Consider the following 12023-nt stretch of genomic DNA (forward strand, 5'->3'; position numbering starts at 1 on the left):
CCGAGTCAGAGTCTCCCAGGGCCATTTGGTCTTTGCACAGACACTATAACCCAGCCTTCATCCCTCCCTATAAATGCCCACGTGGAGCCCCAGGGGACTCCTACTTAGAGGGGCTAAATATGCCTGTGCAAAGAATAAGGAAATGAGGTCATTTGAAGGATAAGGAGATGTCCAGCACAGGATAAATTGGACACCCTGGCAAGCAGGAGGGTGGGGTTCTTCCGGGGAAATTCCTCCCCTGCTTAACCATGACTTTTGCTACAGAAATGTACGTGTGCGTCTGTATGTGGGGGGGGGGGTGGGGGGGGGTCTTCTTGATTGCCCTCATACTGAACTGGCCAGTGACATTTACTAGCTAAGACCAAGGTGTTGGGTCTTAGCAGGAGTCAGGTTAATTGTCTGCTGGTTGCCTTTGGGGGCTATGCTGAAAGCAATCTCTTACTTTCTCCTACTTACTCCTTCCCCAAGCTCTTCTGACTTTCTGACTAGATAATGAACATACCAGATTTGGGGGAGAATTGAAGGGAGAGAGACCCAAAAAGAAGACCTCCTAGCTGCTTGAACATTAAGGTTTCAGCTCTGCAGGGGCGGGAAATCTGCAACCTGACCAACGGATTGAGAGCTGCCTGGCTCCCAGGCTGTGGCCATAAGCCCTCTGGGGAGTTTCACATCTCAGACAGCGATTCACCTCAAACTATCAGATTGCTTTTCCCAGAATTTCTAGCCTCATTTGTCACTTTCCTCCTGTTCCCACTGGAAATCTTGACCTGTCATTTGGTAAAACATAACATTGAAGGGTCTGTAAAATTTCTGCAGTCTGTGGATCACATCTGGATCAATCCTGGGGTGAGTCCGCCCCTTGCTTTTGCCCAAGCACCTTGGGGCACTGCTGTCCTCTGGCTTCTTCAGACAAGGGAACCCCTTGGTTTTGTTGAAATAGAAATGTTTCTCAGTCACCACCCGTTTGAGGCCTAGGAAATCCTGCACTTTGGCCATCTCCCCAGCGGGGTCCACAATAAGCCTCTCACCACTGACAAACAGGATCTGAGACAGGGGGAAATACTGAAGCCAGTTTTCCAGGTGCAGGGCATAGATCCCAATGCGAATGGCGCTCCAGGAGGCATCAATCAGCCCCAGGGTCCGATTTTTGAAGGCTAGCACTTCAAAGGTTGGGATCTCTGGTTTCTTGGACAGGGTTTGCGTGTAATCAGAGATTGCCCGAGTCACAGGGTTCCTCACAACCACAATCAGCTTGGTATCCTTAGCCATGGAGTGGATGCGTTTGGGAGCTTCATTGGTTACAAAGTAACTTGGAGTTTTCTCCATAGTTATCTGCCCCTCCAGGGTCTTGGGCATTACATTTCTGGAATAAAAAAGGGGAAAGAGTTGTTATTCCCACCTCATAATTTCCATTTTAACCCCTCTCACCCAGTATATTATCTTTGAGATGAAAGAATCACAGAGAGCAAAAGAAATTGATCCATCGTAGAATCCCAGAATATTAAAATTGGAGAGGATTTTAAAACAGAGAATGTCAAAGCCATCTGACACAGAACTTCTTGGGTACCAGAACCAAATGATGTCACTTTTATTTTAGCCATTATCCTTACCTCCTCCCCATGGGAACTTTGGAACCTTCCCCTGGAACCCCCCTTGACTCTGATGGGTGAACTTTTAATTTCTCTTTCCCAGAATCAGGGCTCTACTTCTCTAACTGAACTCCAGACCATACCTCCTTGCTGGTGGCAACCCTTTGCCCTTTCTAACTGCCTTTTAAATGTCATTTTCCTTCATCAGAATGTAAGCTTCTTGAGGGCAGGGACTCCCTTGCTTACATGTATCTGTATCCCTAGTGCCTAGCACAGGGGCAAAGATATATTAAATATATAATAAATGCTCACTCTATCTATCTACCTACTTACCTATCTATCTCTCATCTATTGAATTTCAGAGCTATAAGGGACCTTAAAATATAGGAAATGGTATGCTGGAGCTTGCAGACAAAGTAGAAGAAAAATGTCAGAGTCTGAAATAACTTTGAAACATAAAATGCCAGGATATTGAATTCAGGAGCTGGAAGGGACTTTAGAACATGCAAGTGTTGAGTTGTAAGGGAAATATAATGTTAGACCATAGAATATTACTGCTGGAAAGATCCTTAAAGAACACTTAATCTAACACCACCTCTCGACGAAGGCCGCTTAAGGTGAAATAACTTATGGTTACAGAGCAAACCAGTGTCAGAGCTGGGATTAAAACCTAGATCTCCAAACTTCCAAAACCATTGCTTGTTCTTATGTTTACTTTAAAAAAATAAACTCTCTTTGGTAAGAGTTTGGAAAAATCAAAAGGGTTTTAGCATCATTTATCCCCCTAATCAGAGCATGGCAAGTCTATCAGGTGTTAAAGCTGGGCTCAGTAACATATTATACAGTCAATTTGCCATAGGCATATGTAGACAAAAGTTAATTGACAATAAACCTGTACAATACCTGTCTGTACAGCAGGCCATCTGCTACCATTTGCTCAATTAAGTCTATTCACTTCTGAGCCCTGCACCAAAGTGATACATTTAGGATTACACAAGACCTTTTTGTTATGATGACATGCTTTTAAATGTCTCAACTAATAAAACTTAATACGAAAGAAGATCCCCTAGCTTCTCCTACCATAATTAAATTTATTTACTATCTGGTGAGCGAGGAAAGAACGACTTTTCTTTTATCTCTAATTCGCATGCTCTGTCAATAATTAATTGCTACTGGGTATGAAGCTTCCTAAGTAAGCACTTTTATTAGGCAAAAGAAATTTGCCTAGCGGATAAATTAACATGTAACTAGACTTTCTTTGAGAGGGTATAATAATTCTATAACATGAAACTTTCTGATCAAAGCAACCATACCAACCAAAATCAGGATATCATGAATTGGAAGAGATGGCTTCCCTCCAAATGATTCAGACTAATTGCATATCCATTAAATTGTTTTTGTCTTCACTCCTTTTTATTTTTAAGAAAATTTCACATAATGAAAATGAGAAAAGATGCAGAATAATATCCTCATTTTGTCAAAGGGTTAACAAAGGCACTTGCTGGGCAGCAGAACATAATGTAAAGAGTGTTAAATATGAATTTTGAAAAGCTTAGCTCAAATCCTATCTTTATCACTGACTTCCTGTGTGCCCTTAAGCAAGTAACAACCTCTCTGGGCTACAGATTTCTCATCTGTAAAATAAGGGAATCAACCTAGTTCATCTGTATGATTCTTTTATATCTAAAATACTACAAAAATACTATGACCCTATAGTCCAGAGCAAATGAATGAATCCTGAACTTGGAATCAAGAAACCTGGATTCAAATCGCCATGGGATCATAGACAACTCATTTCATCTCACTGAATATCTCAGTTCTCCCATCTGTAAAATGGCAAAGACTATTCACACTATCTACCTCACATGATAATGTGAAAAAGCCCTTTGTAAAATTGAAAACGACAGACGATCCTGTTATTAATTTATTGTTAGTAAGACTAAGACTGGCATTTGAGTCGTTTAGCTCCTACTAAGGCAAGGATGTTAGACTGGATAAAGTCTTGTGTCTTTCCTTTCTTATTCTAAGAGCCTATGATTCTAGTTCAGTGCAAAGGTTCAAAATGGATAAGATAAGGTTCCATTTGGAAAACTGATGCACTGACTTGTTTCCTAGATCAAGACATTTTAGAAAATAGATAGAAGTAGTTTCAGTTTCAACATGTTCATTAAGAGTTTAAAGCAAAAAAAAAATGTTTTTTGGTTCAACTCAGTAAACTGAGTTTACTTCAGTCTAGAGGGTTCAGAGAAGGAGCAGTAGCAATCGTTCTAAATCCTTGTATTTAGGTCAGTTTGGTCAAATAGAAAATGAGCAAGACTAGACAGATGAAGAAATGGCTTCTAGTTCCACCTCTGCCCCTTTCTGTTCTATGTAACCTAGGGTAAGTATCTTTAACCTCACTTTCCTCATTTGTAAAACAGAAATAATAATACCTCCCCTACTTCCTTTCAAGGACTGTTCTGATAAGCACATATTTGTGAGTGGGCTATTAAACCTACAAAGTTCTATACTCACATATGGGAATATTGTTTTTATTCATGTTGTTATCAATTAAGTAGAGGGATGAGACACTGGTAATGATAATTGTATTATACAACACTGCATAATAAAGATGTTAGAGAATTCCAGTCTACTGTTTCCATTTAAAAAGAAAAGTAAGGGGCAAGTTTTATGATACCTTAAAATCAAGACTGACTTTAAAACTTGTGCAGGAACTGTCCTTGGTACCTTTCAGTAGTAGCTAAGTGTCATGAATGCATATTAACTCTGAGGTTGTTAAAGAATGAAACAAACAATTAACAAGTTAAAAGAGTATACTCTTGGTGCTATCACATACTACGTAATGGTCAGCAAGTCACTTCATTTTTAAATAAAAAATTTTAAATTAGCACTTAATTTTCCCTCAACACCAAACCCTCCCCTTCCCCCCAGAAAAACAAAACAAAATCCATATAACAAAGGGAGCGTAGGCAAGACAAAAAAAAAAAAAATTCCCATTGGCCATGTCCGCAAATGTAAATCTCATACTATATATTAGACAATTATTTCTATGTTAGAAGGTAGGTAGCATTTTTTCATCACCAGTCTTCTATAATTATTGTTGATCATTGTATTAATCAAAGTTCTTAAGTCTTTCAAAATGGTTCCTTTTTGGAATGTTGATGTTATATACTATACAATAGTTTTCTAGCTCTGCTGACTTCACCCTGCATCAGTTCACACAAGTTTTCTAAGTTTTCTCTGAAACAGGCTCTCTTTCCATACATCCACATTGCCTCATCCACTCCTCAAAAGATGGGCAATTCATTATTTTACAATTATTTGCCATTATGAAAAGAGAGAGCCTATAAATATTTCTTTTGCACAAGGGAGCTTTTGTTTTTTGTTGATCTTTCTGAAGTATAGACTTAACAATGGTTTTACTGGGTCAAAAGATATGCACAGTTTAGTAATTTGGGGTAATAGTTCCAAATTGCTTTCCAGAATGTCTGGGCCAAATTGCAGTTCTATCAATGTACATCAGCATGTCTGTTTTGCTACAACCCTTCCAACATGTAATTTTTCCTTTTTTTGTTAACTTTGCCTATTTGATAGGTGTGAGGTGAAATCTCAGAGTTGTTTAATTTGCATTTCTCTAATTATTATTGATTTGAAGAGTTTGTTTATATGGCTAAGGCCATCACAGATTTCATCCATTAAAAACTGCCTTTTCATATGCTTTGATCATACACCAATTGGTGAATAACTGTTATTCTTATAAATTTGAATCCATTCCCTATATATCTTAGAAATAAGACTCTAACCAGAAAAATTTGTTGCAAATATGTCCATCAGTTAACTCCTTTCTAAGGTTCCTGCATTTGTTTGTGTAAAATCTTTTAAATTTTGTGCATCAGAATTTTTTTATTTCATCTTCTTTGCTTCTCTACAGCCCATATTTGGTCATTAACTTTTGTCCTATCTATAGATCTGAAAGGTAATTTCATCTTTGATTCCCCTAATCAGTTTATGAGGTGACTCTTCACATGTAAGTCATATGTTCATTTGGAGCTTATCTTTGTACATGGCATGAAGTGTTGATCTAAACCTAGTTTTTATCAGACTATGCCCAATTTTCCCTGTTGATTTTGGCAAATAGTGAGTCCTGATACCAATAACTGGGGTCTTTGGGTTTACCAAATACTAAGCTTTTAGGTTCATTTGCTTTACTATTCTGTGCACTTAATCTATTTCTCTGATAGACTTCTCTATTTTTTAACCAGTACCAAACTGCTTTGATGGATATTGTTTTGTAGTTTGAGATATGGTACAATTAGACTTCCTTCCCATTATTTAATAATTATTTCCCCCAAGATTCTTGACCTTCTGTTCCTCCAGGTTAATTACATGATTTTTTTTAAGCAATTGGGGTTAAGTAACTTGCTCAAGTTTACATGGCCAGTTATTTCTGGGTGTGGTGCTAAGTATCTGAGCCTGGATTTGATCCCCAGGTCATCCCGACACTGGGGCTGGTGCTCTACTCACTGAGCCACCTGGCCACCCCTAAGCAATTGGGGTTAAGTAACTTGCTCAAGGTTACATGGCCAGGTGTTTCTGGGTGGGTGCTAAGTGTCTGAGCCTAGATTCGATCCCCAGGTCATCCTGACATTGGGGCTGGTGCTCTTACTCGCTGTGCTACCTGGCTGCCCCTACATGATTTTTTTTAATTCTATAAAATACTGTTTGATTGGCATGGCAATGAATAAGTAAATTAATGTTTATAGTATTTTCATTTTTATTGTATTGGTTTGGCCTACTTAAGAGCCAGTAATACTTTTCCAATTATTTGTGTCTGTCTTTATTTCCCTAAATAGTATTTTATATTATTAATATAGTTCTTGTGTGTATCTTAGTTAGTATGTCCCCAAATATTAATAAATTCTGTGGTTATTTTAAATCAAGTTTCTTTGCATGTTTTCCCACTGAACATTATTAATAATATACATAAATACTTATCTGTGTGGATTTAATAAAAAAAAGAAACTGGGTATTAATTCACATAAATGACAAAATTCAAATCCTGCACCTTTACTAGTTATTATTTATTTCAAAAAATTTTAATTGACTTTCTAGGGTTTTCTAATTGTGTCACCATATCATCTACAAAAAATCTGCAACAATTTTTATCTTTTCTATACTTATTCCTCCAGTTTCTTTTTTCTTCTCTTATTGCCACAGCTAGTATTTGTAGCACTGTATCCAATAATAATGGCAGTGAACATTCTTGCTTTACCTGGGATCTTATTGTAAAAGACTCTAATTTATCACCATTACCTATAATACTGGCTCTTGCTTTTAGTTATATATTATTTACTGTGTTAAAGAAAGATCCATTTATTCTTGTGTTTTTCATTTTTTGTTTGTTTTTAGTTAGTTGGTTTGTTGATTTTTACAATGTCACTTCTTTCTAGGTTTAATTCAGTTTCTTCATCTGAAAGATAAAGGTGTTAGGCTGGATAATTTTTCAATCCCTTCCAGCTCTAGTATTTCTTTCTTTCTTTTTTTTTGCCTTTTGGAGGGCAAATGGGGTTAAGTAACTTGCCCAAGGTTACATGGCTAGTTTTTTTGTGTGGGTGTTAAGTGTCTGAGGCCAGAACCGAACTCGGGTCCTCCTGACTCTGGGGCCAGCGCTTTACTCACTGAGCCACCTAGCCACCCCCTCAGCTCTAGTATTTCAATTTCCATGTCCTAATAACTCATGTCCTTTGGGAAGGCAGAGTGGTATAGTGGAAACACTTTTGGTTTTGGAGTCAGTAAAGATTTGGGTTTAAATCCTCTAACACTAGTTGCTTGCCCATAGGTTAACCTCTCTGAGTCTTTGTTCTTTCATCTATAAAATGAGGATAATGATATCTGTAATAGTTACCTCATAAGGTTCTTGGGAGAAGTGAATGGCATAATGTATATAAAGTACTTTGAAAACCTTAAACCTTTTAAATCCATAAATATGTGAGAAATTATTATCACTTCTTTTAGTTCTAACTTTCTATATTATAAGATCTCTTCCAGGTCTAGTATTCTGTGGTCTTTGTTCTAAGGTACCTTCTGGATCTGACATTATCGTACTATTATTTTATTTATTGGATGTCTACTATATTGTAATTCCTAAAAGGAACGATAATGGAATCTACGATTCAGCTAAGGAAGTCACAGGGGAATATGAAACCCCAAAGGGTTAGACTGCTTTGTAAACATCTGCTAAATCATTAGAAGAAATTGAAGCTCATATTTTTAGGAACAGGTGCATGTCTCACCCAGTGATTCCAGGTGATTAATTCAGATGTAACCACCAAATAAAAAAATGAGAAATGCCTCTTTTCCCCTAAGACTGACCCAGAATCCAGAATTGCCTATTTGTCAGGGATGAACCATTTCTCCCTGTTCTAAGTCAACAGAATCTTGGATCAGATCTCATCAGAGGCTAACTCCTAATGTGATCTCCTAGACCTGGTCATGTGCCCAGCTAACTCCCACAATCTATGGACAAAGACTGGTGCACTACTCTTCTATAAATACAAAACAAATGTAAATCCTATAGGAAGAACTGCCAGGAATGTGCATGAATTTACAAAAAAAGAAAGAAAGAAATGCAAGATGAGAATCTAAGCTCAGGAATTCCCCAGAATCTTTCTCAACATTCCACCTGTGAAATGTCTCTCAATGATGTTGTTGCCAGTATAGGTTCCTTCCCTACAAAATCAGACTTTCCTAGATCATCAGTGGGAGTACATCTATGCTCTTTTCAATCACTTTCCATGCAGTAGTGAAAGGGAGTAGATAGTTCTGTCTCTATCATGGTTGTCTATGGCTTTTTGAGTTGAAAGCTCACTTTACTCATACCTTTATAGACTCATAGATTTGGAGTTAGAAGGAACCTAAGAGGTCATCTCCTTCATCATACAGATTAGGAAACTGAGGCTCAGAAAGCTTAAGAGACTTTGATTAACATACTAATTATAACAGTCATCACTTGAACTCAGAACTGCAATTTACAAAATATCATACCTATGACCAAATAAAATACTCCCAGAAATGGCCTAGTCATTATAGACTATAGTAAGAGTAGGTTGATCTTGACATAATATTTCAGTTAGTTCACTCTAAGGTTGTGTCATTTCCCCCCTCCCTAGTAGCTGAGCTTATAGCCAAGTCAAACCCCTAGGTCCTTTTCTAACGATTTTATGTTAACCCATAGCTCACCTTTTCTTTATCCCATACTTGTACACTAGACCTTTCACAAAATGCTATTCACCAGAGCTAAGAATTCAGTGCATAGTGGGTATACCTTATACATCAGAAGATCACAGATTTGGATCTTGACAAGACCTCAGAAGCCATTCAGTTCCAACACACACACACACATTTACATGCACAGTATAGTTAAAATGAGCCTTGCTTTTTACTTAATCATTAAAGACCTTTCCAACCAGCACTGTGCTAGACACCTTTCCTGATTGTTGATATAAGGCAACATGATGGTAAGCAGTTCATCCCTTTGCAATTTGTTTTCTGAACTGACCACTCAGATGAATTAATTTCACTAAGATTATCAATGGTCTCCTAATTACCAAATCCTTCCTCAGTCCTCTTCTTTCTTGGCCTTTCTGCAAACTTTGACACTGTTGACCAGACTGTCCTCCTAGACACTCTCTTCTCTTCCCAGCCTGGCTTCCTTCCTAGCTTTCCTGTCTTTTAACATATTACTCCACTCCAAGTTGCCTTCTGTGCTCAAGTCATGCTGGTACACTTCCTGTTTCTTACATATGATCCATTCTCCTGTCTCTCTGCATTTGCAACAGCTGTTCCCTTTTCCTCACCACCACCACCCCAAATGCTCTCTTTCCCAACCTCCGACTCTTGGAATTTCTGTTACATTTAAGATTCACCTCAAGTATCACTTTGTATACACAGCCTTTCCTGTTCCTCCCAGCTGCTTGCGCCTTCTACCCAAAGGCCACTCTTCATTGGCTCTGTATTTATCTTGTACATCCTAGTCTAAGTATATGATATCTACCTCATTAGAATTTAAGGCCCTTCAGAATAGAGGCTGGTTTTTTTTCCCTCTTTTGTATCCTCAACACATCACAGTGCTTGGCACATAGTGAGAACTTTTAATAAATCCTTTTCAAATAATTCTTCAACATTGCATTATTGCTTCTCCTCCTTCCTCTATGAACATTCATTTTCACTCTCCTTTGCTGGGTGTCCCACCCTCTATCTTCTCTCTCCCTATATTCTCCTGTTGATACTATCAGTTCCACAGGGTTCAGTTGCCATTTCTATGCAAATGACTCCCAAATCCAGCTTCTATCTCTGTCCAAAGCTCCCTTTCTTTAACACTAGTGGCTGATCGACATCTTAACCCAGATGTGCTATAAGCATCTTAAACTCAACATGTCCAAAATGAAACTCATTACTTTCCCCTAAAAATATACCCTTTGTTCTGACAACCCTATTTCTGTCTTCAGTATTGCCAGCCTTCCAAATACCAAGGCTCACAATCTAGAGTCATCTTCAACTTTTTACTCTCACTTTCCTTCCATATCCAATCAATTATCAAGTCCAATTGATTTAAGCTCCCTGAGAAGAGGAAGACAAAAATGGATGTAGAGAATTCCTTCAAAATAAACTATTAATTTAATTTTGCACTTAGAAGTTTTTTAACATAAAATTTTTACTGATATAATTACCCACAAATCTCCATTGCTGCAGTACTAAACTATAAGTTTCCTGAGGGTAGAAACTGTGTTAGGGAGCAAGACACACTCTATATAACAACAGAATAACAATCTCTTAATCAGTTTGCAGACACCTGATAAGAAGTAAACAGCCCTCTATGCAATTCGTCATGTTTTATAAGGCTCTTATCAGCAAAATAAGATATTGAGGCACCTGTGAAAGCATGTGGTGGAAGAATAATAGAATTTAAGTCAAACCTGCCAAGGTAAATTCTTATATCCAACATCCCCTTCTGTCTTTGATGTAGGCATTTAGCTTAACCTGTAAGAATCAGCAACAGGAACACTTCTGATACTAGAGACCTGACACTTGTTAGTCATCTCAGCCTCATTAAACCAATTTCCTGCAAGGGAAACTGTTGTTTCTACAGGCATGAAATACAACTAAAGGAAATTTCCTCATGCAGTATTGTGGCATCCCATTCTTTTATGCCCTGTATGAGTTTGCATATTTTCCTGGGAATCTGTCTTTTCAGGATTGTCCCACTGAGGCATATCTTGTCTATGTGCTCCCATGAGATCAGAACCAGGCTTTCTGACAATATGTTTATCTATAGGGAGTGGGAAGGAACCACAGAACTGGACCGAATAGGATAGAATTCTGAGATGTAGTGATACTGATGAAACCTAGACCCAAACTAGGTAAATTTTCCTATTGTCTGGGAGTATTTCTCAAAGGCACTACCTGTGGTCTAAGTGATGATGCCTGAAAGGAAAAGGCAGTACCTTCACAAATGTCTTCTGTTCTTTTTTAGGGCCTCTGGGGCTAACCATGAGACTACAGTCATTCAGTCAATAACACTTTCTGAAAAATGCATTTCCAATCATCTTTTTGGAACTTCAATCATTTAATAGTCATCTCTCTGTCATTTTGAGTATCTTTACTTGTCCTGAAATCAGCTGCCTGGGGCAATAATAACTCCCAACAGGTGAGGCATAAAAGTTCTATATTTGTTAGGTGCCCTGGATGTGGGCTTCATGGCATGGATAAATACTGAGAAACATCAAGCAGCAGTTACTTTGAGACATGGGGTAACCCTGGTGGTTTGGCCCTGTATAGCAAGCCAACTAACTATGCTTGGGTTCGGAGTAATATTTTTTTTTCTGGGAAACCACACTTTAATACAACCATATGGTGTGAGAACAATATGTCTGGGCTTGGAATAGCTCTTTAACAGTATCTTGGGTGCTCATCCAAAGCATGACACCAGCATTATCACTTTGGCCAGAAGCAAACAACCATTGCATAGCATTACTGAGCTGATATCACAACCCTGCATGTTTATTAGACACTGTCCAACTAGCTTGAACATCATCTTGTATGTATGACTGTGCTAATTACGATCTGCAATATGTAGGACATCTATACATTTTTGGGGGGTTATTTTCTTCTGAACAGAAGCTTATGGTCTAAATAGACAGTGGATCTGGAGATCTAGGTTCTAATCACAGTTCTGCCATTTACTCATTGTATCATCTTGGGAAATTTACTTGTCCTCTCAGGGACACAGATGAATTCTCTTTTATATGAAGTAGCTGTAGTATCTGGCCTCCAAGGTCCTTTGCAGCTCAAACATTCTATAATCTATCACTTGCCACTGAGAGTCCAGAAGCCCCAGGAATTCTAGCAAGATCTAGTTATGCAGTACAATTTGTG

General features: G+C 38.1%; 1 protein-coding gene across 1 annotated transcript in view; it reads right to left on the reverse strand.

Annotated features, from left to right (window-relative positions):
- Positions 1–314: 314 nt before the first annotated feature.
- Positions 315–12023, reverse strand: part of HS3ST4 (heparan sulfate-glucosamine 3-sulfotransferase 4) — a 406482-nt gene continuing 394773 nt past the window's right edge. The window contains exon 2 of the mRNA XM_069064290.1: positions 315–1363. Coding sequence (XP_068920391.1) covers positions 727–1363 — 637 coding nt within the window. The 3' untranslated portion in view covers positions 315–726. The remainder of the gene's footprint in view (positions 1364–12023) is intronic.

The sequence above is a fragment of the Petaurus breviceps genome, unplaced genomic scaffold (genome assembly GCF_028583685.1).
Source record: "Petaurus breviceps papuanus isolate PSGF00001 unplaced genomic scaffold, PetGlider_PUasm1.0 138, whole genome shotgun sequence".
NCBI lineage: Eukaryota > Metazoa > Chordata > Mammalia > Diprotodontia > Petauridae > Petaurus > Petaurus breviceps.